The sequence below is a fragment of the Carassius auratus genome, chromosome 15, assembly GCF_003368295.1.
Source record: "Carassius auratus strain Wakin chromosome 15, ASM336829v1, whole genome shotgun sequence".
NCBI classification, from domain to species: Eukaryota; Metazoa; Chordata; class Actinopteri; order Cypriniformes; family Cyprinidae; genus Carassius; species Carassius auratus.
In genome coordinates this window covers 5,409,199-5,437,152 of record NC_039257.1, presented here as the reverse complement: position 1 = coordinate 5,437,152, position 27,954 = coordinate 5,409,199, and the positions used below count along the sequence as shown (strand labels likewise).

At 39.9% G+C, this 27,954-nt stretch overlaps 2 protein-coding genes across 3 annotated transcripts in view; both read left to right on the top strand.

Moving 5' to 3' along the window:
- The first annotated feature begins 787 nt into the window (after positions 1-787).
- Positions 788-27,954, top strand: part of LOC113114574 (galectin-9-like) — a 29,383-nt gene continuing 2,216 nt past the window's right edge. The window contains exons 1-6 of the mRNA XM_026281457.1: positions 788-931; positions 1,041-1,229; positions 6,651-6,790; positions 7,026-7,230; positions 7,377-7,496; positions 7,903-7,932. Of these exons, the coding sequence (XP_026137242.1) occupies positions 788-931; positions 1,041-1,229; positions 6,651-6,790; positions 7,026-7,230; positions 7,377-7,496; positions 7,903-7,932 (828 nt within the window). The remainder of the gene's footprint in view (positions 932-1,040; positions 1,230-6,650; positions 6,791-7,025; positions 7,231-7,376; positions 7,497-7,902; positions 7,933-27,954) is intronic.
- Positions 9,989-13,525, top strand: LOC113114818 (32 kDa beta-galactoside-binding lectin-like). Of its 2 annotated transcripts, none has more exons than XM_026281865.1 (7): positions 9,989-10,846; positions 11,059-11,156; positions 11,245-11,452; positions 12,097-12,207; positions 12,289-12,392; positions 12,524-12,680; positions 12,939-13,525. In XM_026281865.1, exons 1-7 carry the CDS (start codon positions 10,817-10,819, stop codon positions 13,092-13,094), a joined length of 864 nt encoding a protein of 287 aa, XP_026137650.1. In that variant the 5' UTR covers positions 9,989-10,816; the 3' UTR covers positions 13,095-13,525. The 2 variants fall into 2 exon arrangements, with proteins under 2 accessions (XP_026137650.1, XP_026137651.1); XM_026281866.1 differs by having other exon boundaries at positions 9,992-10,846; positions 12,304-12,392; positions 12,939-13,521.

The following is a 27,954-nucleotide window of genomic DNA, read 5'->3' as shown; positions in this document are numbered from 1 at the left end:
TGATTGTTTCATGTGGGTGTGGTCGCTGATCACTGATCAGCGGCAGGTGCGGCTAGTTCCCACAGACTATTTAACACCCTGTCTTTCGTTTCCTGTTTGTCTGATCGTTGTTTGTAGATCCTGGTGTTTGATGTCGTGTTCGTGTTGTTCCTGCCTTGCCTTGTCGCCGTTCTGTTCGGATCCTGTCGTCACGCTTGGAATACACTCACCACTATTGGATTATCACCGCTGTCATCGTCGTTCAACGCACCCCACGTCTCAACTCACCAGTCTGTGCTGCCACCGTGGTTCCTGCGTTACTCTCCGACCTTTCATCATCATCATACTTCTAATAAACTTACTCGTACTTGCATTTGTCTCCTGTCCTCCATTAGCGCCGTTACAGAATGATCAGACCATCATGGAGGCAGCGAGTACTCAAGCTTCATCTCTGGAGGAATTTCTCAGCGCCAGTGTTCGGAGGATGGACTCCCAGGAGAGGACTCTTAACGACACTGGTCGCGCGGTCCAAGCCTTGGTAACGCAGGTGTCCGAGCTCACCCAGCAGTTCCATCTTTTTCGAGCGCCCACTGCGCCACCCACACCGCCCGCTCTCCCGGTACCACCAGTGACCACCTCCCAGCCGGAAACGCGTCTTCCTATCCCGGAAGCATACTCGGGTGAGCCCAGCTTTTGTAGAGCATTCCTAACCCGCTGTGATATGCATTTTGCCCTGCAACCCAGGACATTCGCCAACGAGAGGGCGAAAGTGGCCTTTGTGCTCACCTTACTCTCGGAGGGCGGCACTATGGGGGACGGCGGTGTGGGAGAACCAGGACCCATGCTGCGACTCGTTCCTGGCGCTCTCCGAGGAGATGAGGCGGGTCTTCGATCGGGCCGTCGCAGGACGGGAGGCGGCCAGGAGGCTGGCGGAGTTACGCCAGAGGGAGAGGTCCGTCTCAGACTTCTCTATCGAATTCAGAACCCTGGCGGCGGAGTGCCATTGGAACGAGGAGGCGCAGTGGGACATGTTCCTGCATGGGCTGGCTGACCGCGTCCAGAGGGAGATCTACGCCCTGGATCTGCCCCCCTCTCTTAATGGACTCATTGATCTAGCGTTACGGGTGGATGCCCGCCTCACTCGGATGGAGAGGAGGGGGCTGTTCAACACCCCATCCAGGGGCCCGGCGGACGGGCGATTCAGTGGCGGAGACGTGGTCAGCCCCACCTACGATCACGAGCCCATGCAGGTAGGGCGAGCTCGGCTTTCCCGGGAGGAGAAGGAGAGGCGGAGATCCCTGGGTCTTTGCATGTACTGCGGGGGAGCCGGACATCAAGCCCATACCTGTCCAGTAAAAGGCCAAGCCCGGTAGTACGCATGAGGCTACAATCGGGTGGGATCTCTGCCGAGAAGACCTCATCACCGCCATCATCTACGCTCCTTCCGGTAAGACTGCGGTGGTCAGCACAGACACACCACTGTCAGGCACTACTGGACTCTGGGGCAGAAGGTAACTTTATGGATCGTCACCTTGCACACAAGCTCCACATTCCCCTCAAAGCCCTGCCGCACCACATCACGGTCCATGCCCTCACTGGACAGCAACTCCCCACCATCTCTCACAGCACTGAGGAGATCACACTCATCACCTCTGGCAACCACTCCGAAACTATCTCATTTCACATCCTTGACACTCCCCTGGCACCCATTGTCCTCGGGCACCCTTGGCTCCTTCTCCATAACCCCAAAGTAGACTGGTCCTCTAATTCCATCTTTTCTTGGTCTCGAAGGTGTCATGAGTCTTGTTTAGTGTCTGCTTGTCCGTCTGTGTCTGTGTCTGTGTTACAGGAGGAGGCGGTGGATTTATCTAACGTGCCCGCTGAGTACCTCCACCTGAAGGAAGTGTTCAGTAAGTCTCAAGCTGCTTCTCTTCCTCCGCATCGTCCTTACGACTGTGCCATAGAGTTATTGTCAGGTAAGTCTCTTTATTAAGTAAAACTTTATTCACTTTCTGTGCCAGAGAGGGAGGCTATGGAGAAATATATTTCTGATTCTCTAGCTTCCAAATTCATCCGCCCTTCCTCTTCTCCTGCGGGGGCGGGGTTCTTTTTTGTGGGAAAGAAGGACGGATCACTGCGACCTTGTATTGATTACCGAGAGCTGAACAACATCACGGTAAAGAATACTTATCCTTTGCCGTTGATGTCTTCAGCCTTCGAGAGGTTGCAGGGAGCGTCTATTTTCACAAAACTGGACTTACGCAATGCGTATCATTTGGTTCGGATCAGGGAGGGGGATGAATGGAAGACCGCGTTTAACACCCCCAGAGGGCACTTTGAATATTTGGTCATGCCCTTCGGGCTCTCCAACTCCCCAGGGGTCTTCCAGGCACTCGTCAACGACGTGCTGCGAGATATGATTGATCAGTTCATTTATGTCTACCTGGATGACATATTGATTTTTTCTTCTTCTCTCCAGGAACATGTGCAGCACGTCCGACGAGTGCTTCAGAGGTTGCTAGAGAATGGGCTTTTTGTCAAGGCGGAGAAATGCGAGTTTCATGCACAGTCTATTCCATTTTTGGGGTTTATCGTGTCGACTGAGGGAATACGCATGGATCCCGAGAAGGTTAGGGCTGTGGTAGAATGGCCAAGTCCAGATTCCCGTAAGGCCCTACAGAGGTTTCTGGGGTTCGCTAACTTCTACCGGCGTTTCATTCGCAATTTCAGCCAACTAGCCGCGCCTCTGACCGCCTTGACCTCCGCCAGGACTGCTTTCAGGTGGTCAAACACAGCGGAGGCTGCGTTTGCGAAACTGAAGAGCCGTTTCATTTCAGCTCCAATTCTCATTACCCCTGACGCCACACGGCAGTTCGTGGTGGAGGTCGATGCGTCAGAGGTGGGGGTAGGAGCGGTGTTATCCCAACGTTCTCCCTTAGACGACAAGGTCCACCCTTGCGCGTATTTTTCTTATCGTTTATCTCCTGCAGAGAGTAATTACGATATTGGTAACAGAGAATTGTTGGCAGTCAAGATGGCATTGGAGGAATGGCAACACTGGTTAGAAGGATCGGGGGTTCCTTTTATAGTATGGACTGACCACAAGAACTTAGAGTACATTAGCACCGCCAAAAGGTTGAACTCCAGGCAGGCTCGATGGGCACTTTTTTTCGGACGTTTTGATTTTACTATTTCGTACCGCCCGGGCTCCAAAAATATCAAACCCGATTCCTTGTCTCGTATTTTTGACCATTCCGAACGCCCGTCCACTCCCGAGTGTATTTTTCCTGAGACATTAGTGGTCTCCACTCTCACATGGGAGATCGAATCGAAGGTCAGAACGGCCTTAGAAGGGGTAACGCCTCCGCCCGGGTGCCCACCGAACCGCTTATTTGTGCCGGAGGGATTAAGGTCCAACGTTATCCAGTGGGGACATTGCTCTAATGTGGCTTGCCATCCAGGGGTTAACCGTACTAGATTTTTAGTCAAGCAACGATTCTGGTGGCCACTTATGGCTCGCGACATTCACAATTTTGTTTTGGCTTGCTCGGTATGTGCCACTGGTAAGGCTTCCAATCGGTCCCCGGATGGGTTACTCCAACCGCTGCCGGTACCTTCGAGACCCTGGTCCCATATCGCACTAGATTATATTACCGCCCTCCCGCCCTCCCAGGGCAACACGGTTGTTTTAACCGTGGTGGACCGGTTCTCGAAGGCCGCCCATTTTATTCCTTTGGCCAAGTTGCCCTCAGCCAAGGAGACAGCGTTGACCGTCATAGACCACGTCTTTCGTTTACATGGCCTCCCGATAGACGTGGTTTCTGACAGAGGACCCCAATTTGTGTCTAAATTTTGGCGAGAATTCTGTAAATTACTAGGAGCGACTGTAAGTCTGTCCTCAGGGTTTCACCCCCAGAGCAATGGCCAGACCGAGAGAGCCAACCAAGATTTGGAAAGGGTGTTGCGATGTTTGGTCTCCAAGAATCCTTCCTCCTGGAGCCAACAATTGTCTATGGTGGAGTACGCCCACAATACCTTACCAGTATCGGCTACGGGCCTATCTCCTTTTGAGTGTAGTGTAGGGTACCAGCCACCAATTTTTCCCAGTATGGAATCCGAGGTTGCGGTCCCCTCCGTTCACGCCTTCGTCCAGAGGTGCCACCGCACTTGGACCAGAGCCCGCGAGACTCTACTCCAAGTGGGGGCGCGCACCAAGGCCAAAGCCGATCGCCACCGGTCTAGGCCTCCCGTATACGTCGTGGGTCAGAAGGTGTGGCTTTCTACTAAGAACATTCCTCTCCGTTCCGTTTCTAATAAACTGGCTCCCAAATTTATCGGCCCGTTTACTGTCACCAAGATCATTAGTCCGGTGACAGTCCGCCTCAAACTCCCTCCGACGTACAGGAGAATTCACCCCGCCTTTCATGTATCCAAAATAAAGCCTGTATTTTATTCTCCCATTAATCCGCCTACCCCGGTCCCTCCCCCGCCACGTCTCGTAGATGGGGAGACCACTTATTTGGTTAATCGTATTCTGGACTCTAGAAGGAGGGGACGCGGATTTCAGTACTTGGTGGACTGGGAGGGTTACGGTCCGGAGGAGAGAAGTTGGGTACCTGCTAGGGACATCCTGGATCATTCCCTTATCGATGATTACAATCGACAGGTAAGAGATTCTGGGGACGCCAGGAGGCGTTCTTAGGAGGAGGGGTACTGTCACGGTTCGTGAATGCACCGTCTCCAGCTGTAGTCAGGTTACGTCATGTTGATTGTTTCATGTGGGTGTGGTCGCTGATCACTGATCAGCAGCAGGTGCGGCTAGTTCCCACAGACTATTTAACACCCTGTCTTTCGTTTCCTGTTTGTCTGATCGTTGTTTGTAGATCCTGGTGTTTGATGTCGTGTTCGTGTTGTTCCTGCCTTGCCTTGTCGCCGTTCTGTTCGGATCCTGTCGTCACGCTTGGAATACACTCACCACTATTGGATTATCACCGCTGTCATCGTCGTTCAACGCACCCCACGTCTCAACTCACCAGTCTGTGCTGCCACCGTGGTTCCTGCGTTACTCTCCGACCTTTCATCATCATCATACTTCTAATAAACTTACTCGTACTTGCATTTGTCTCCTGTCCTCCATTAGCGCCGTTACAAATACAAATCGTTCCAAGAAGTTATTTAAAAAAAAAAAAAAAAATGATGACAGAATTTTCATTTTTGGGTGAATCATCACTTTAACCAATTTACATTTGCTATAGCTTTTAACTAATTTAAATTAAATCATTTGTAAAGTGAGTGTATCAATGAAATATCATCACAATGCATGTTTTTTTTTTGTGTATTCTTTTAAGGTTGGCACTAATTAGTGCTGCACTTGAATCACGAGACAAGCCAGAATCCACATGTCCTGGTGCTTGGTGACAAGGAAAACTCCTCCCAAGTTTTTATTATTTTAAATGGGGAGGCGGTGGAACAGAAGACGATACTACAAACAGTCGATCTGTGTTTCAAACTTTTCTTTGTATATGACATCTACTACTTAAATCCCTCTGCTCCCATTTGAGAGTTTTTGGAACACACAGTCTTTAATAGTTTCTTCTGCACACTGTCTCCTCCTTAAACACTTTGTATTTAGTAATCAGTAAAACTTTTTTTATTTGATTGATCATCAGTAGGTCCAGCAGCTAGTATATTGATTCTATGATTATTTTTTGTTTTATTATTATATGTTGTGTTCATTTGAAAGTCGTAACATTTGCCAAGTGTGGTAACCCATATTCAGAATTGGTACTCTGCATTTAACCCATCCAAGTGCACACACACACGGCAGTGAACACACATCCGGAGCAGTGGGCAGCTATAGATCCAGCATCCGGAGAGCAACTGGGGGTTCAAGAGAGCGCTGTTCATTTACTCCCTCCCACCTCCAACTCCTGCCAGCACCGAGACTCAAACCTGCCACTTTCGGGTTACAGGTCCAACTCTCTAACCATTAGGCCACAGCTGTGAACTGTATTTGCACATTTGTGTGTTTGATATGAATATGAATGGACACATTTGTACATCTTGAAAATGTCAGTTGTATTTTTACACATTCTTGTACATTTAAATAAAATATTTTAAAATATATTTGTAAATATGTTATTTGCATATTAAAATAAAATCTGTAATTTACAACAAAATAGTTTCATAATATGGTTGTATTAAGTAATTTTTAATAAAAATACTGATGTTAATTAACATAAATAATTAACTCAACTGTTGGGTAACTTTTAACCCAACAGGATTTTAACCCAATGGGCTGGCTTGAAATAACCCACAGATGGGAAGGTGCTATACCAACCCATAGTTGGGTTACAGATTGGGTTATTTTTAACCCAACATTTTTTAGTGTGTATTACCTTTGTCTTCCTCTTTTTTGAGTTAGCAACTCCATTATTCAAAGTTATGTGGTTTTGCATGCACAATTAAAACTCCTTCATGCAACAAGTAGCCTAGGATGGGGTGTCTTCTTTTTACTATCCTTGCTTTCTGTCTTTTTTTTTTTTTTTTTTTTGCCTAAATGATAATTTTCACTGTTATATTACATATGACACGATCATATGACATCCATTCCCCAATTTCGTATATCAAACAAGCCATTTTTATAATTGATTCACATTATTGGGGATTAGCTCATCAGCGCAGATGCAGATTGTGTCACATTACTCTTTACATCAACACAGAGAATCCCATTCAGCGGTCAAATCCAGGGAGGCCTGCAGAATGGGAAGAGCATCATCTTGAGCGGACGGGTTTTACCAGGGGCTAACAGGTGAGGAACATTAAAGAGTTTTATTCTCATTTTCAAAGTGTTGAGCAATCACAATATGCTGGTTACCTTTAAATTGTGCTGCAAAAGTGCTCTTGATGTATTTTTTAGTAGTACAATTATTTACCAGTTCAGGTGTCACTTCGTGAGCCTTGCAATTATTTTAGAACATATCAAATCAGAGATGAGATGAGACCGATCACACTCTCCTTGTTACCCATTCCATTTTGTTCTGCAGATTTCATGTGAACTTTCAATGTGGTTCTCATTCCGGGGCTAATATTGCTCTGTACTTTAACCCACGCTATGAGAGCACTGGGTATGTAGTGCTCAACAGCTTCCAGAACATGAACTGGGGCTCAGAGGAGCGCAAACATGAATCTCCCTTTCCCCAAGGCCAAACATTCACCCTCCAGATCCTCGTTGAGCAGGACGAATACAAGGTACAAGGACACCGACTCTAAAATTGAAGTTTCTAAATAGTAGCCATTTGCATCTTTCTTTCTAATCAGCAGAACCATAAATAGTTAATTATTTGAAAGGCATTTCACCTCTTTTCATTAATGACTTTTGTGATGGTTCTCTTTAGATATCTACTAATGGGAGACACTTCATGGACTATAGACACCGCGTTCCATACTCTAATGTGGACATCATCTCGGTGGATGGAATGGTGGAGTTGAACTCTATTGTCTTCCAGAATCCTGCGGTGAGAACTAAAATACATGCGTCGCCACTGCAGAACGTTTCTCAGACTATAACTTAACTTTTGAGCTAGTTTGGAATGACTTTTGTCTGTGCTCATGTCTTTTGTAATGGATTTATTAAGTGATCACAAGTGCAGTTCTTCACATTAAAGCAATATTCAGTATGTGTGGTAGCTGAATGCTTTTAGGCCCAGTTTATTTAAATAACATTTTTGAATGTAATATGACATATATATATATTTGCAATATTATTTACCTCCTATCACCCTGAACCTGTAAGACAGATGGATATCATCTCATATCGTGTCTAACTTTTGAGATAAAAACTCATAAACAGCACTTTATAATAGCAAGCATAGATTTGCAATGTTTTTTGAATGCATTTTGTATATCATCTTATCTTTTTAGGCTTATACAGCACCTCAAGCAGCATTTCAGGTGAGAGCAAAATCAGTTTGAAAAACATTAAATCTGCAGTCCTTAACTTTTTTGTTCAAAATTAAAAAACATTCTGTAATAAGCGAGTGCAGCATGAAATCAGTTTTCCAAACAGTGTTTTTGTCTTGTACTGGATCACTACGATACACCTATAATAAGTGTTTATATTCGGACTATTTAGACTGGTTCGGATAGGTACCGCTGCGGAATAGCCCAGTTCCTGCATGATTCGCCATAGACATTAACAGAGAGAAGTAGCTCTGGGTGCAATATTCTTCCGCAAGATGCACCTTTCCAGGTAGGCACACTTACATCCATGAACATGTTTTACTTTACTGATGCTGTCGTTGTGAGTTGAAAATAATATCGCTCGTGTGTGTTGCAGGTCACTATCTCCTGCGAACCCCATCATTATCTTTCAAATGGTACACCTTTTTACTTTATTTAACGCTTTATTCACCTGATATATGATATCTGCTCTTATCTATGTTTTCAATTTAGCTGTCTGGCAGACAACATAGGTAATTTCCAAGGTATAACCATATATAAGCAGAATTATTCCACTGCACCAATGAACTCATGAAGAGGTCTGTATTTCCGCGGCTCTCACATGTGAACCTTCAGTGCGGTTCTGGTTCTAAGGTTGATACTGCTCTGCACATAAACCAACGCTATGAGAAAGGCAGTGCACATTTAATGTACTGTACAACATATAGCAGAACGGTACATACTAACTTTATGGTACCTATTTGTTGAAATGGACAGAGTAAATAGTTTTTTCTTTGTTTAATGTTTGATACAAATCTGAAGTGTCTTCTTGATTCTGTTAAAAGAAAATTAATTTGCTCACCCCCATGTTGCTCTGAACCCATCTCTGGAACAACAACAACAAAAAAGGCCATTGTTAAATGTATAAAATTAATAAGAATTTTAAATAAATATGAAAAATATCTCATTTGGAATGTCACAAGGGCAAGAAAATTATGATATATATATATATATATATATATATATATATATATATATATATATATATATATATATATATATATATATATATATATAATTTTTTTTTTTTTTTTTCTGTGAACTGTCCCTTTAAGAGTTAGGAGTAGAAGTTTGTTTGTGACATCATCTTACTGTTCTGTCTAATTCAGTTCAAAATCCTCTCCAGTAAAGCGCATTATGATGTGTTTATGAATGGCCATCAAACACACATTTACAAGCATCTCTTTACTAAACTGGACGACATCATGTCTTATGAAGTTTATGGACAGCTGCAGCTGATTTTTGTGCACGTCTAACAAGGATCCAGGGTCCACAAATAAATGTATGGTTAAAAATACACTTTCTTTTCATTTGGTTTGCAAAATTCAACGGAGCAAATATCTTATGCTGATGATAACATACTACATGTCTAAACTTTTGCAATCTTTTGCACTTTGCTAAATATACATCTACATATTAATCAAGATGGAAGTAGAAAACTACCTAAAAGCCTTTTCATCAGAAGTTCAATTTTATCTTTAAATGTTACAAGTGCTACAAGTAATTTTTACAGACAGAGGGTGAAGAACAAAATATTTAAATATTTTAGTGCTGTTGACATTAGCAAAATAGGGACTGGTTTCTGTTGACGTTGTATTTAGATTGATCTCAAGGTGGCAGAAGAAATCTGCTTAATTTGAATTATTTTAAACAGCTAACTGCTAAATTAGCAACTTAACAGCTATCTAATATTATTATATGAAAATGCAATAGGTGAGATATTTAAACTCATTTTTTTTCATGCTTTCATTACACTTCATGACAGTTCAGCTTGTGATTCTTATTACGTGGAGGTCATGTTTGGAAGTCTCTGAGAACCTGACACCTTTTACATTTACATTTATCATTTAGTAGACACTTTTATCCAAAGCGACTTACAAATGAGAACAATAGAAGCGGTCAGGTCAACAAGAGAACAACAACGGTATACAAGTGCCATGACAAGTCTCAGTTAGTCTAGTACAGAACGCAATGCAAGGTTTTATTTTTTGAAAAGAAGGAAAAGTGCTAGTATTAGTTGGTTAAGTGCTGCCGAAAAAGATGAGTCTTTAGATGTTTCTTGAAAATGAGTAAAGACTCAAGAGGTCATTCCACCAGCTAGGCGCTCTTTTTGTCTCCATGTTTTTCTGTGATGCTGCTGCTCCAATGAACATTTCTTAACCAGTGGCCACACCATAATTTTTTATGGTGCAGTGATAGATAATCTTAAGTATTAGAAGAGAATTCAGTCTTATGAATTCAGATTATTGAGGTGGTTTATTGCAGCATGGTTACAGAAATGTTAATTTTTTATGTTAGAAGAATATTAGAGGATTTTTCTCCTTATGCAATTGCTCCATATCAAAAGGGGCACATTATTACCTTTTAAAAGGATGGCAGCTTTTGAAATTTTTTTCCTGAGGGTTTATTTTATCTGCTCTTATACAGGTTTGCATTTTATGGCAGATATTTCTAGGTAATTTCCAGTATAGGTATATCTATTAAAAAAGGACTGTTTATCTTAGATATGTTTGGCTCTTAGACTCTCATGTATCTCTTTGGTTATATTATCAATGTTAAGCCAACAGTAGTCTACATGTCTGTTTCTGGACTATAGTTATCTCCCCTTTATACTTGTTTGCATTTTACTGGTAGAAAATATTTCTAGGTCATTTTCAGGTAGCTATATCTACCTAGAATATTGTGTATAGCATTTGTATAATATATGGGCGGTCTTAAAATCACAGCTATATTAAGACGATTCACCTTGGTTTACCATCCTCGGTGCTCCAACCTTGGTCTTGAATACCCAGCTGAAGATTTGCAGTGAGACTGCAGAAAAGAAGGAACTGGCAGAATGGCAGATTCTCAGATTTTTCACAAACCAGTACGTAACGATTTTAATATAAGACTCTTTACTAAATACTTCACATCAGCATGTTCACATACCAGTAGTAATGAAGGGTTTAGAGATTTAGGTATGCAGCAATGTTTTGGGTGTTTTGTCAGATTGAGTCGTTTTATTATTTTATTTCCCAGATATTTATCATGGTTACAATGTGATATTGCATAAATATGCTTACTGTATTCACATCTCAGACACAGTCCGCAATTACTCAAGGGATACCAATCACAGGGGGCTTGAAGGAAGGGAAGACTATTGTCATAATTGGACGGATTTTGTCAAATGCTCACAAGTGAGTATTTTTTCATGTTCATCTCAAAGGACGGAATATTACCATGGACATTGTTTGTTTAGTATACAGTTTTCATTGTGTTCTCCAGATCATATATCAGCCTCAAGGATGGTACTCATCCCTCTGCTAAAACTGCTCTGTGCATTAGCCCACACTTCGAGGATGATCACCCACACATACTGTACAAGACCTTCCAAAACGGTAGCTGGGACTCAGATCAACCCACTTCTAAGTCTCCTCTCCTCCAAGGCCAACAGTTCACCATCAAGATCCTTGTCACCGCACAGGCATATGAGGTATTTATTATTTAAAAGCCATTTATTTAGCTGTAAAATCCCCCAAAATGACATTCAGTCAAGCTCCAAACATGACTGGCAGGTAAGATAGTGACTCCTCTTTCATTACTACGTCTTTTACCAATTTGCTGTTTTATTTTTTTCTTCACAATTGCTAGGACACCTTTCTCAGTTTGGTCACTTTAATTCCATTTACCAAATTCCATCATAGCAAAGCAGGAAATACAAAATGCATACAAAATGCATTAAAATGACAAAACACTTCACACGTGCTTTAAATCAACTCATTCTTCTATTAAAATGGCAAAAGCTGTCACTCACCAAACACATTTTTCAATCATAAACTAATGCACTTAAACACTAGCAACAATTAGCATTATACAATTAGTATATTCAGTATCCACTGCAGTATGTTATGTACATGTTCACATTACTGTACAAAACTATTTCTACATTGTGCCGTTTGTATAGATGTAACCGCAAGACATAAAAAAATAAATAAAAAAACAACTGTCAACTTTCTAGCCACAAATTACAGGAAATAAATCTTTATTCAGTACACTACTGTTCTGTTTCTGTACTAGCTGAATGAAAAGAATGATTGATTTCCACTGTTTTGCTCACTATACAATGGCTCTCCACAGATAAGTGCCAACGGGGAAGAATTAATGGTCTATAATCACCGTATGCCGTTCGCTCAAATGAACATCATCTCAATGGAGGGAATGGAGCTGGATTTCTTTGGCCATCTTGTGGTTAGAATAAAAATATGCTACCCTTATTGAGCATAAAGTTCAGCATTATTAAAATGTTATATACTTTCCTATATTTTACAGTTTCATAAAAATCAGGTGGCATCGTACAAAAAAGAACTGATCAATGGATTAAAGCCTGGCAAAGTCATTGTTATTCATGGAACTGTTAACTCTGACTGTAAAAGGTCTGAAAAATTCTTTCTTCCTGACATACATCACTAGCATTTTCACACTTTCTTTGTAAATGTACAGATAATATCAAAAACCGTTTATGTTTATGATAACATATCCACTCTTCTGTTCCATTCTTCATTAGGATTGTGATTAATCTGCGCCACAGGTATGGGATTGCATTTCACTACCTGTGCCATTTTGAGGAGAATGCAGTTGTTCGCAATACCTGGACGGACGGGCAGTGGGGGCGAGAAGAAAAGAGTGGAGACATACCTTTTGCAAATGGAGAGTTCTTTGAGGTAGGCTGGCACACTGACATGTAGATGCTTTTTCTGTTTAAATGGACAGATTAATACAGTAATAGATTTTTGCACAGTTGAATGGACAAAAGATTATAACATAATTTGACAAAAAATTAGGTTTGCTTATGGGTTGTGAATAATACAAGGGCAAGTAAATGATCACAGAATTTAAATTTTTGCGTCTCTTTAAGAGTGTATGTTTGTTTGTGACATCAGAACAAGTATCTTACTGTCAGTTTTATATGTGTGATTCAGATGAAAATCACCTGCAAAGCAAAGCAGTATGATGTGTCAGTGAACGGCCAGCAAGCACACACTTACAAGCATCGCTTTACTAATCTGGATGACATCGATATTGTTGAAGTCTGTGAAGATCTACAGTTGTTTTCTCTGGAAGTCAAGGATCCATAGGAAGTGCATATTTAAAACTTCCACAAATAAGTTCATATGCTTAAAACTACTTTTTTTTGTTGTTAATGGCTTTGAAATATTAAACTGCTGGAGATAACATATATTTTTTTTCTGCCACTATTTTAACTATTGTGAAATGTTATTTTACACATGCAATGTCTCAGCTTCCAGACAGATATCACTAAAATAGGTGTCTTAAGAAATCCTGACTATGTTTGCAATAGAATGCTACCACACACCTTTTATCACAGCACTCTTTTCTGTATGCATAAAATAACCTTTGTCAAACTGAGCAGTGACCTATACAACAGATAGTATTGTATGAAATGCTGTATCTCATAATGTAGTGCATGCAACTGAACCTTTTAAAACATTTCCAGTGAAATAAATAGGAGTAATATGTAGCTAATGTTTCAATGACTATAAAAAAAATGTGTGTAGCTTCCTTTTATTTTTCATAAATATTATCATAAGGTGTAATAATAAGCAATGCCTTATCATTATATCTCATTTATTCGCTACATATATATGCAGCCTTATTTACCTCCACAACCAGCCTTTGCAGTGAGTACTATCACCCTGAACCTGTAAGACAGATGGATAGCATCTCATACCAAGTCCTATGGAAAGCCTAATTAACTTTTAATCTATAAACTGTACTAGTATCTTTTTTCATGTTACTAGTACTTATTTTTTAGATACTAGTATGTTTCCATTTAGTACTAGTACTTATTCAGTAGGTACTAGTGCTTATTCACTAACTACTAGTGCTTATTCTTTAGGTACTAGTGTCTTTTGTAAAATTACTAGTACTTATTCATCAGATACTAGTACTTAATTATTAGGTACAGGTATTTATTAATTAGATACTAGTACTTATTGATTAAATACTAGTACTTATTTATTAGATACTAGTATTTATTTATTAGGCAGTAGTACTTATTCATTAGATACTAGTACTTACAAAGGGGGTGAAATGCTCGTTTTCACTCAATATCCTGTTAATCTTGAGTACCTATAGAGTAGTACTGCATCCTTCATAACTCCAAAAAGCCTTTAGTTTTATTATATTTATAAGAGAAAGATAGTCTGTACCAGTGTTAATTTCGTTGACTAAATATTTTCGTCATTATTTTCGTCACGAATATATTTTTGCTGACGAAAACGAAACGAAAACTAAAATAGAAGGCACTGATGGAGACTAAAACTATGACTAAATTGATTGACATTATCGTCAACGAATAAAGGACGAGACGAAAATAGACTGTGACGAAAATCAAATCAGCAGACGGGAGAGATGCGAGGAATGAGCAAAAGAACCGGCAAAACAGAACAGACTGCATGAGAGAAGAGAACCAATCAGAGCCTGACTTATTGAGACGTGAAGCGAAGGTTTTCAGTTTTTATGAGCTCCCGGGAAGTCGGCATTCGAAGAGGTGATAGGGACTTTAAGCAACAGCCTCTGGTGGAACGGCAACGCCATTCTGGCGTTGTATTGCGCCTGCGCGAATTTAACTGCTACTTTGTGACGTTCTAATTTAACGGTCTACTACGGGAGAACAGCTGATTTGCCAGAGTCGCTACAACGTGAGAGGTTAGGTAAATAAATGTTATGTTTTTAGACTTATTTACATCATACAATATTAAAAACTCCTCTTCTGACAAAAGATTGTCATTTAACGCCAAAAGCAATCCTTCTCTTGCTTTTTTTAAATTATATATTTTTTTGGATCTCAATAAATGAATTAATGCTGCGTTGCGCTGTTCTGTTTTACCGTTGCTTAATGACTTTTACGTTCTTGGCTACAGCGGTGTGACGGCAAACTTCCGGTCGCTGTAGCCGTTCCATTCGCAGCTGTTGCTTAAAGTCCCTACTGTCTAAAAGAGCGACAAAATGTCCACAGCTCACTTCACGTTTGACGACGAACAAAACAAAACAAAGTGTAAAGCACGCAGAGCGCTCATTCGTGGCAAGAACACAACCAATTTGAAAAGACATTTACAGATGAGCCACCCGGACATTTTCTCAAATGTAATTTCACAACGATGTTCTTTTGTTTATTGAGCTAAGCAAAATTGGAATAGTGCAGTGCGTAGATGTTGTAGCATTAAATATTACGAACTGAAAAGTACTGTAAAATAGCCCCTTCTTCAAATTAGATGCGATTACAATACTAATACATGATATGGATTCTTAGTAGGACTGGATGTTTAAAAAACTAGCCCCTTCTTCAAATTAGATGCGAGCACAATACTAATACGTAATATCATGATAAATTCATTTGATTAATACTAATGTTTAGTATATTTTATAATGTTCTACTTGTTGACAATATCACAAATATTTCTATATTAGTCATGTGAAACATGAATGTTCACATCCTATCATTATACATACAAATCTAGCAATATTGTAGTATTTAAAACATACAATATTGCTAGACAAATGAATACCTTATAAAATCTTGTTACTTTTTTTATCCACCTAGCTGCCAACTTATTAAATATTTACTTTAAATGTATGCACTTATTGTTCAGCTCAGCTGTAAACTTTAAGGTCCTGGACCTAACTTTATTTTTCTTTTATTGATGGTCAATTGGCAGCTAGTTATTGTTTACATTATCATGACAGTGTTTGTTGCTGCATAAAAGCTTTTGAATCGAAATAAAGACACAGTTGTGTTGAAATAAAGTTGAATTTGTGTTTTATATATTTTGGTTAAGTTTGTTTCCTATACCAGTTGTAAAAAATTGTCTAGTAAATCTGTTATTGATTTTAGTCTTATTTTAGTCGACTAAAATACCAAGCAATTTTAGTCGACTAAAATACCAAGCAATTTTAGTCGACTAAAATAAGACTAAAATTAAAACAAATCAGATGACTAAAACTTGACTAAAACTAAAAAGAATTATAGTCAAAAGACTAAGACTAAAACTAAATTAAACTTTCGTGTCAAAATTAACACTGGTCTGTACCGATTTTTCCCGGAAAAACACGAGCGGCTGGAGGCGTGACGTGTGGGCGGAGCTAAAGAATCACGAGCGCGAGTAGGCTTTTGCGTTGAGAGCTGGAAGCTGTGACATTACTGTGAGGATGTATTGAATATGTATTGAACCTGTATATATTTGCTTAGCGGTTTTGGAAAATGACTAAGTTCCACTTTGTGTTGTCTATTTTTTTTTAAGGTGTACATGTGGAAAGTGCAGTTTGATCGCATGTTGTTTACTTGATGTGCTTACGCGCCGATAGATACGTTTACAACACAGAGATATTTGAAGCAGTTTTACTCACCGCCTGCGGTTTCAACACACGATCGTGACCCTTTTTCGTTGGGACAACATTATCCTTAAGAAATTAACGATATGCAAACGATTGGCGTCAAACTGGGCCTTGTTTGTAAAACAAACATCTTCAAAATGCAGGGAACAAACAAAAACTCTTGCACAACTCCGTTGATGCTCTGTAAAAATAAACTCCATCCACTGGTCCCTTAATGTTTTTTTTTTTTTTTTTTTTTTGGTAATCTGTGCAGGGTTGTCCTGCCCTGGCAACCAAAAACACACTTCTTTTGTGACATTTCGCTCTCGCTCTGATCAGTGAATGTCACTACTTTGCTCTACGGGAGCGCGCGCTCTTCCGGGAGAAGTGCCCTTAGGACCCATATAAGGAAATTCTGCTCCATCTAATGTCACACAGAGCCATACTCGAAAAAAACTTTCCGAAACTTGTGACAAACCGGAAGGAGTATTTTTGGAAAATTTTTACTTCAAACGTACAACTTAATTTTTGAAACTTTGTCCATGTTTAGCATGGGAATCCAACTCTTTAACATTTTAAAAAACTCAGTATGCATGAAATAGCATTTCACCCCCCCCCCCCCCCCCCTTAATTCAATAGTGACTAGTAACCTTTATATTGTTACTAGTAACAAATAAAACATTTTGCTATTGACTTCTATGGGGTTCCGTCATTGAGATATCAACTACTATGGAAAGCCTTTTTAACATTTATTCTATAAGCTGTACTAGTATCTTTTTTTCATTTACTAGTACTTATTTTTTAGACACTAGTATCTTTTCCATTGAGGACTAGTACTTATTCATTAGGTACTAGTGCTTATTCATTAACTACTAGTGCTTATTCTTTAGGTACTAGTGTCTTTTGTAAAGTTACTAGTACTTATTCATTAGATACTAGTACTTATTCCAATAGTGACTAGTATTTAATTAAACTATCCGTGTTAACCAAAAATAGAACTAGTACTTATTTTTTAGTTACTAGTAACTTTTTAGACCACAGATGTCCTGAACTTAATAAATAATAGTACTTTTTAAATTTGCATTTCTGCCCAGTATGGTAATTGTATGTTGAATATTAATGAGCCAGCAACATATAGGAGAGAGATTAAACAGGAAACAAAAGCAAGGAGATGGATGTACTTTTTTTTAGAAAACCAAATAGAAAAAAAAACAATTATTTTTTACACAAGCACACTGAAAACTTATTTTTGTCAGTTTTTAACTGTAATTTCATAAATATAGTAGCCTAATGTGTTTGTTGGTCTTTGAGTGACCTCGGCTGGCAGGATAGAGATACGACACCAATTGTATTTGCTGTTAGTTTCCTATTTTTCCTCCAGTAAAAACAATAAATATCATACACAAGCTGTATGTTAACTTTATTTATTTATTTTTTCATATATAGTCATGCCCAAAAATATGGACACCCTTGGTAAACATGATCAAAGAAGCCTGTGAAGATTAATCTGCATTGTTAATCCTTTTGATCTTTTATTTAAAAAATTCACAAAAATCTAACCTTTCTTTGGATAATAATAATTTAAAATGGGGGAAATGTCATTATGATATAAATGTTTTTCTATAATACACATTGGCCACAATTAAGAACACCCCATAAGAAATTCTTATGAGTAAAATAACTCTAAAGTATATTCCCAGTCATATTCACAATTTTGAGCACTCCAGAGTGATTATGAACATGAAATTATCCAGCCATTGCTTCCTGTTTCACAGAAATATAAAGAAGAGGGAAAACAAAGCCCAAATGCCCTTAATCATCCATCACAATGTGAAAAACCAAAGAATATATTTCTGATGTGCAGCATAAGATAATTGAGCTTCACAAATTAGAAAGTGACTTTAACAAATGAGCTAGAGCAGTGAAAATTCCCATTTCCACCATCAGGGCAATAATTAAGAATTTCCAATCAACAGAAAATGTTAACAATCTGCCTGGAAGAGGATGTGTGTCTATATCGTCCTAATGCATGGTGAGAAAGAGTGGCTAAAGACTCCCCAAGGATCACAGCTGTTGAATTGCAGAAAATAGTTGAGTCTCGGGCTCAGAAAACCTTAAAAAAAAATTGTCAAACAGCACCTACATCACCACATGTTGTTTGGGAGGGTTACAAGAAAAATTATTTTGCCCATTTATTAATTTTTTTTTCATTTTACTTTTTCTTACCATTTCATTACTTTGTGTATCCTAGCCGGGGAACGACACACCTGAGCCCTAAAAGGAGACATTGTTATCCCTCACTACGTGTTCAAATAAATTAGAAAGACAACTCTCTTTCACTTAGTTTATTTTGTTTGATTAGTTGGGCAGCAACTAACACAACGCTCTCCTTTTAGTTGAGATAACCGCTACTGAGACTTACCATCTCCGTCCTCTCTCTCCTTTACTTTCCTCTTCTCTTTTTACATTTGTAGGACATGTAAGAACCATCAATCAATTCTAAGAGAATTAAATACACAATCGTGCCAAAGACGATGAATCATCCTTATGAATTTTGATTGTAATCATCCTCTCCTTTGTTCTTCCTAACCTCCCTACATTTGGAAAATGCAATCCAAGTTTTAGCATCTCATCCAACGTTGAGATCAATTGAATAGAGATACGTGTTGAACAACTGTCGCCTTCGCAGCCTCCCTGGTGAGAGGTCCAACTGTAAGGTGTATGGTGTCAATCCTGTCAGACTAAGAAAAGAGATATCAGAATTATTATTGTATTCTTTTGTCCAAAACAAGAAATATAATAATATTGTTTACCTTTTTGATAACATTTATTTGGAAAAAATTATTTTCCTAATTTGAAAAACATAAAATTTTGCTTGTAATTAAATTTGTTTTTCACCTCTTTCTCTCTTTTCCTCTTCCTCATTAGAGTGACAAAGTCTTCGCATCTCTAGTCTACTTAGACACCCTGAGACCAACACAGTCATCACCACACTTCACTAGTGGTTCACAATCACTGATACAACACTTAGTTGTCCCACCACACATAGGCTTTTACTCCACACAGATCCTCTTCTCCCTAGCGTGCCAACATGCCGCAGACTGCAGACCCCATTGCCCATGGGGAAGATGTGAACATTTGGCTGAGAGGCATGACAGACAGCCTCACTCCAAAGACATTTGAACTGTTATTATTTTTAATAATAATCCTAATCCTGAGAAGATTCCTGACACAAGATTCAAGCCAGAACAACAACCACGAGGAGCTAGTCAAGATCACGGTCTCACTAAGCTATTCCTTCACAACCCAGCTGAAACTGAGCGACAAGCACATCACCCACCTTCAAGAGGAGCTGACACGTGCTCAACGTCGCATAGACAAGCTGGAAGTGAAAGTTCAAGATCAACTCAAAGCACCCAGCGAGAGGGAGCGGGAAACAACGGAACAAGTTATGAAGCTCCAAGCAGCCCTGGCAGCAGCTCAGCTCGACCAGCAACATGCAACGGCTGCTCAGAAAGACCTGGTAAACAGACTGCAGTATGCCGAACAGCTACTAGAGAAAGCCAAGCTAGACATCAGAAACAAGAGTTCTGAAATCAGTGCTTTGAAAGACCACCTCGAAAAGTACAGAACTGAAACTGACAATCTGACCCAACAACTAGATGATACCAATGATGAGCTCTACATGGTCAGAAAAGAACTCCAATATGCTTACAAGCACAAACAAGAGCCAAGGAAAGAGAAACCTCTTTTAGCCTCGTCACTGCTGAGCAGAGCAGAGTCCCACATCCAAGAACTGGCATATGACGAAAGGATCGAAGGGCCACAACCCAAAACCTCAACTGCCTTCTCCACACAAACCTTTCCTGCCAACGAAAGAAAACCTCCTGTCCAAGACCTTGTAGCTGCACACGGGATGACCATCAAAGACCTCAACAAGCTGTCTAAAAACATCAGCAGGTTCAACCCGAACTCCACAGAGGGCCACGACATCCAGGCTTACCTGCAAGATATTGAATTTCATCTGGAAATCAGACCTCATGTGACTGACAGAGACTGGTTATACCTCCTTAGAGCCACGTCCAGTCCCGAGGTACGAAACTTTCTAGATCGACAGCCCAGTCAAACCAAGTCAATCTACCAGCGACTTCGTGAGGTCCTGATTAAAGAGTTTACAGACCCAGAGTCTGAACATGGATTGTTAACTGCCTTGGAAACCAAACAAGGTCATCAAGAGACTCCACAAGCTTACTACAACCAACTCCGACAAGCCTACTTTGGTGCACACAACCAACCTGACCTTAAAGAGGATGTGAACTTCGAAACACTCTTGCTAAAGAATCTGCACCCTGGAGTCAGTCACCATCTAGGTGTCATGGCCTGTCCGAACTCCATGACTATCCAACAGTTGCGTGACATAACACAGAAGGCCTATAACAAGCAGAAGATGGCCTCAAAGAAAGGTAACAAAACCTATACACTTTTGAACTCTGTTAACAAAGACTCAAGCCTTACACTGGACGACACCCAGTGGCATCACAACACCAGAGTCTTCCATCAAGAGTACAGAGAGCGTGATGCCCATATCCATGACCGTTTTCAGCCCAACTGCTGGAACAAGTTATGAAACAACTGAGAGACATGGAACAAGTCATGAAACAACTGAGAGAGTTCCTTCAAGACCATTTACATGCATGTGATCACAAAGTTGAGTCATGCTCGCTGCGACCAGCGACAGAACGGAAGGCCGGTGATCACCTTGTGCACCACATTAGAGATGACATGCACCTGTTCAACAAAGACCCAGAACGAACAAGTCTTTCACGGCCAACTGTTGATGAAAAATCTGAGGTACTAAAGGACATCACCTCAGTCACCTAACACAGTCATTAACAAACTGTCAAATTAACTCCAAGAACCACATTCCCTGTCTGTGCAACAGCAACCACCAGAGCACAGAAGGTCAGAAAGTCTGCTACAGCCAGAAGGCATCACAAGAAGAATGCAACATAGGAGACAAAGTTTTGCAACCCAGCTGCACACAGCCATGCCAAACTGCCTCTGACTGTCTGCTAAAGAACTTCGTGCCTTGCTGGACTGACCCTCATTAGACCATGGACACGCCCTCATCCAAGCCAAGGATGCAGAGCGCCAGTCTTCAGTGACATGCTAGAAAAAGGGGGAGACAACACAGACTTGAACAAATCTGACCACACATGCACTACACCATTAACACACACAACATTACCTACACCCAGAGGTAAACACATCTACTGATAACACATTCAACAAACATATTCTTCCCACAGGTAGAATTTCCAACTTGTAGTGTAACAAAGTTACACATACCCACCATGAAGAAACGTGCAGCCATCCTCACAATAGGTAGAACACCTGACACTAAGTTAAGGTCCACGACACACTAGCTGTTCCTGACATCCTAGTTCAATAGTAGTTGTAACCCATGCTAGGAAAACCCACAGCAGCCTTGTCTTGTTTTGTTCTTCTTTTACCTATCCTTCTCCTTCCCCTCTTTCCTGAGTAGGTGAAACGCCTAGACACCCTGCAAGGGTCGAAGGTCTGATATTAGGATTGACTCGCAACACCTAATATCCGCCAGCCACTCTAAACTGAATGGAAGCCAGAGAGCTCCATTCATGATAGGTCAATTCATTTAATTGAAAATGAGATTACTAGGAAACTAACGGTAAACGTGTAAAGTAAGACAACCTAGAAGAACCAAACAAAGTTAACCACAAATTTGATTGATGAATCAAAATAAAACAACAATTTCCAAGACGATCTAAACTATCCTCAATGTGCTAAACTACACTGACTAATTGAACTTAACCACATGTACCTAAATAACTTGATGCCTGCACCAGTACAGTAACTGTCATGGAGGTGTTGTCTTGCTGTTTGCTGTGTTTGTCTGCTTCTTCTGCCTTTGTTTCTCCAGCGATTGACGATGTCTTCAGCTAAACACCTAGCCGATCGAAAGGGGGATATGTAACAGAAATGACTCGAACCAGACGAATTAAAGAGTCTATCAGGGCTGTGTTTGAAACATGGAGCCGAATTCCTCAGGAAGTCATAAAACATTCTGTGCCACAAGTCCCAAGCAAGATGAGCAACCAACTTGTTTCAGTTTTTTTTATTCGCTTTGGTACTATTTTCACAAGCAAGGTGTACATTTTCACAACTCATAGTGCTAATATCACATCAGATCATCAAAAGTGCACTTTTTTCAAACATTTCAGCATATTTTCGATTGTGTTAGTACAATACACAAAACCACAAAGTATCCTTTTCACTACACAAAATAAGTGTTTCATTCACAGTAACCACCTTTCATAAATCTCTTACTATCCAACTTTTGATTTGCATCTCTTCTCGTTCAGTTTAATACATTTGTCTATTATTTAATCCAACTGATCTTAATGGTTAATCACTGAACAGTTTGGTAAACCTATAGATTTTACGAATCTTGTAGATTTGTACGAACATATAAATTATGTCCAAGTGCCTACATGGACAACGTGGAGGAAACATCTCCATGTGTGCAGCTATCGCTGAAGATGGTGTTGTAGGACCTAGGCCATTACTTGGCTCCTATAATGCTGCACATCTTATTGAGTTCCTCAATGATATTGAGCCAGCCTGTCAAGGTATAAAGGGGTCACCTATATAACTGTGTGGTACAATGTCAGGTTCCACCACGCAGAGGTAGTTCAAGCATGGTTTCAGGCCCATCCCTGATTCATGACCCTCTACCTGCCTCCATATTCTCCCTTACTCAACCCTATTGAGGAATTTTTTTCAGCATGGAGGTGGAAGGTCTATGATCGCCAACCCCTTGAGCGTGCTACCCTCCTTCAGGCCATGGATGATGCATGTGATGACATCAGTGTAGACCAATGTCAAGCATGGATTCGCCAAGTCAAAAGGTTTTTTCCAAGGTGCTTGAACAATGATTACATTCACTGTGATGTGGATGAGAATCTATGGCCAAATGCTCAAGCTCAAGACATGTGTGCACTAAATGTTATGTTTTCTTATCATTTAGTTAAATTTCATTATAGAAAGTATACCTATGTTACAATTATATCTGAAAAATAAAAACTAATTTGCCCAAATTATTGTAGAGGATGTCTTCATTGATCCTTCACTTGATTACACAAAGGATGGATATTTTGGAAAATATAGATTATGTAAATGTTGGGTAATGTATTAAATATACTGGTATATAAAAGTGTATTGCCTAATGTTAAAACTGTGTAATCTGTTTTTTATAGTACTGTAGCATATTAATTTCAGCACTTCTAAGGCCGATTTGAAACCAGTATCTTGTTTGCTGTTGGATGAATTGAATGTTAAAAGTACTAAACTGAAAGAAGATCATACTGTTGTGTTTCGGTTATTAAACCAAATGTTCTCATTACATATTACAATAATCTTGTGTTTGAAACAATGATTATATGGAATGAAAACATGTGCAACTGAATTAAAGCATGAGATCAGGTTTTGAAAGAATGACTAGCTGTGTTACAAGTGTGATCAGTTTGGATTTTTGTACTAAGAGTTTTGAAAATGTACACCTTATTTGTGAAAATAGTACCAAAGCGAATAAAAACAACTGTAACACAACAGCTTTCAACATTAACACCACTAGAACAATTATTTACAATTTCAATTCAAAGAAGAGAAATTTGGTGTCAAATGTGTTGTTCGAAATGGAAATGCAACGCTGGACATCACATGTAAACCCATGAGATCGAGTTAAACACTTCCATTGACTTCCCCCCACCTAGCAGAACCAGACTGAAATTCCTAAGGGGGGGAAGGGGCTTTGAACCTCTTCACAGAACATCCCTATGTCAGAGAATGACAAAGAAACTGCTTTTTGTACATATATATGGACCAGAATTAACTCAAAAAGACTTATAAATGAATCAGTCCATCGCTTCACCCCATATTCATTTATGTGTAACCAACACATTTGACTATCATGTTATAATCACTTATTTTGTATGCTTTTTTTAATAACTATGGCATAGCTTAACGATTTATAATTATGTTTGGTATGTGTGTGATCGAATTTGCTTGCTTGAATTAGCATACACAATAATTTATTTGTCCCATGTATCATATTCGTGTTATAGGAATCATGTCCAAAATTAGACCCTGCCAGAGCAGGAAAATTAGGACCACATGCTTGGTAAGATAAACATATGATTTATGATACCCCCGAGCCAAGACAATATCTGATTGGTCAAGACAACATTTGAGGTGTGGCCAACAGGCCAGTTTAAATACTTAGGACACCATAAAATCTTTGCTTTTAGTCTCTAGCTATGCTGCTGCTATTAGCCATGTCTGCTTTTAGTTCTAGCCTTGCTTTTTCTATCAGTCATGCCAGTTTCTAGTCTCTAGCTATGCTTCTGCTAGCTTGTAGCCTCTAGCCATGCTGTTTAGTCATCACTGTTCTTTGAGCGCGGTTCCAGTGTGCCTGCCTAATGCTACTTAGCCACGATGAGAAGAAACACCACCTTAGTCTCTTCAAACTTTATTTCTTTTCTTTTCCGTTTGAGAGTTTCGTTTTCTGAGTTAAATTTTGTAACGTCGAGCCTCCGACGCCTGACCGTTCAACTTAAACCAGCCACACAATTGCACCTTCAGCCAACACCCCACCACGGGCCTTCCTAAGATGTCACTTCAGCGACTACTGAACTTCCAGCCAATCAGCGACGTCGGGATACCCCTTTCAACGGGATTTCTTTTTCACAGGAAACCAAGGGAATGTATCCTCAGACATTTTTGCTGGTGTATCTAATATAATTTTAACCTCACTGAGGAACTCAATGCGAGGGCTAATTACGTGATTGATGGTTGTTCATGTCCAGGCCCGTCGCGACAAGGCAGGCAAACCAAGCAATTGCTTGGGGCCCCGAGCTGGCCTGGGGCCCCAAGACATTGACTGGTTAAGAATAAAATGCAACGACACTGTGTGAGCGCCCCTTTCATGGTCAATGCAGTAACGTGTAATGACACTGTTATCGGAATCCCCCTCAAGGGGGCCCCTCTCAGTAGTCGCTGACAGCAGCCAGCCAACCACGTGATCTCTGCTGCCGGTAAAATACAAAAACTCCTCGGTAGTCACGAAGCGGAATTATATCTCAGGAAGCCAGAATAGAAAGAAGAGAAAGGAAGAGGAGGATAAGAAAAAATAAGATAGTGGTAAGTGATAAATTACACTGGATAAAATAGCTCTACTCGTCAGTCTTGTACAAATGGTGTAATTTTGCAGCAGGTAGGCTAGAAAAAATATGTTTATGTTAGCTGCCTGCCTGATGACAAATGCTGCTTGTAACGAACAGTTAGAGCAACTTTTTTTTTCTAACGGAAGGAATATGGTTACTGTAATATGTTTTTTAGTGGTATAAGGAAGACGCAGATCTGTTCCAGAATCACTGTTTATCTCATTTAATGACATGACATTGCTGTAGCTTTGTAATAGGTTTTGATGAAAGTGGCATATCAAATAGCATGCTATACTATTCCACCGTGATAATCTATTTACCAAACGGAGTTTAGGAAAACCACACAATAAATTCTGTGCATCAAACATTAGCTTGGGATGTTTTTAAGCATTGGTAAGCAGCTTCCTGCATCCCTTCCCTTCTAATATCAAAATATGGAAATGCTAACATATCTTTAAGTTTTCGGTAAACTTTATAACAAGTAAAAATATGGTTTGCTAACAGTTAAATGACAATTAACTAAAGATTAATTAACTATCAATTTACCATCTATTAATGATTGTTATTATAAAGTGTTACCATCTTTTCTTTCTCCCTCAAGGTGCTTTGCTTAAATTTCTCAGCCCTCAGGCTCTTCCTAAGGATACCTCCACTGATGAAGGTAGAGTGAATTTCTCTCACTGAGCTGGGGTGCTAACAGGTTAGCAACTATGGTACTAAAACCATAAATGGGAATGGGAAATTGCATTGCACCCCTGAGCTGTTAATAGTGACCTCTTTCAATATGCTAACAGTGAAATGGTAAAACGTACTTCACAAGTAAAAAAAAAAATTTCAATTATTTTCCCAGCTACACCATTAACTTCATCCTCAACATCAACAGATGCATCACTTCTCAGTGCTGATGTTTCCTCTATATAGCCAAGGTACCACAAGCTCTATAATTATAGCTGTATCCTGCACAGCCCAGAGTTTAAACTGATAAGTGTGTGCTGTCATATTATTAGAAAAAAGTGTGGGTGAAATTAAACTGTATGGCTATGCTGTGGTTGCTAGGCTTTGCATATGTCCATTTTGCTTGGGGCCCCCAAATTCCTTCAAACGGCCCTGTTCATGTCTATGCAATTTAACGTATTGCTGTAAACTTGGGATTCCATATTTCCATTCTGTTAAACTCATCTTTCCCTAACTTTCGATCTTCCTGCAACTTGTGTGAATGTGTGCGTGCGTGCGTTTATGTGTTAGATTAGCTTATATGTCTTAGATTTATCTAATAAAGCCTTATTCATATTGAAAAGAGAAGTATCTTGTGTTTTGTGCTTACAAGTTAATGTCTTAAACTGCCGATCTTGTTACTGTGCTAATTGATAGTGTTTTCACTAAATCTTTGGATATTAATATCCATTGCAGATTTGATGTTAAATGGCTAGTTCACTGAATCGCAGGGCGTCTCAGTGATCAGCCGTGAAACAGTGATTCTGTTCAAATTCCCTTTAAATTATTAAATGATTCCCTTTGAGCTAAATTGACCTGTTTCCGTTACATGGCTTTAATCTAACCAGGACATTTACATCTTACAATCACACATTTAACTACCCTAGCTAACCCAGAACTGGTTTATCCACTTTGCAGCCCCCAACACAAAAACCTGGTATGTGTCATTGGGCTAAAATCAAATCATAACTAAACATGCACAGCTTTAGCCTATACACAGCTTCTCCAAATACCGCTGTTTTGCGCTTGGTGTAACCTAAAAAAAACTGTATTCCATTTTTCCTATGTTTTCCATATGTATCGTGAGAGGTACTGGAGCAGTTTTTAACGCAGCAGTAACTTCCAGGCATAAAACAGTGCAGAATTGCGAGAACCTCCTCTACTTCAGAGTTAACAACACATGTAAACAATCCTGTTTCGCCACCGGTATCCTGCCAACATGGTGGAGACCGTGATATCGAGGGAGGGGTTTTGTGCTATGACGACAACTTCTCATTCTCATTAGAAAATGAGAGGAGTGAACTGAAGAGGAGAAGCACCAACATGGAGATGGGAATCTGAAGGGTCTGGAGTGATTCTGGATGAAGGAATTGTCTCTGATCTCTTGTCAGGTGTTCTCTAACCTCATCAGGCACTATAGCAGAAAATGTAGAGCTGTTAAAATGGCAAATGGAGGTTTAAAAAATAATTCAATAAAAAGGTGTCCTTAATTTTAATTAAGGACACCTAGGACACCAATTAATGTGCATTAGAGAAAAACGTTTATTTTATAATAATATTTCCCCCCATTTTAAATTCTTATTATTCAATGAAAGGCTAGAATTTTTAAAATAAAGGATCAAAAGGA

Bases quoted from the DNA above. Each gene is read 5' to 3' on its own strand.
- LOC113114818 (XM_026281865.1), top strand. From the start codon at position 10,817: ATGGCAGATTCTCAGATTTTTCACAAACCA. The intron at 10,847-11,058 runs GTACGTAACGAT...TTCACATCTCAG, and splicing joins CTCAGATTTTTCACAAACCA to ACACAGTCCGCAATTACTCA. The intron at 12,393-12,523 runs GTCTGAAAAATT...ATTCTTCATTAG, and splicing joins GTTAACTCTGACTGTAAAAG to GATTGTGATTAATCTGCGCC.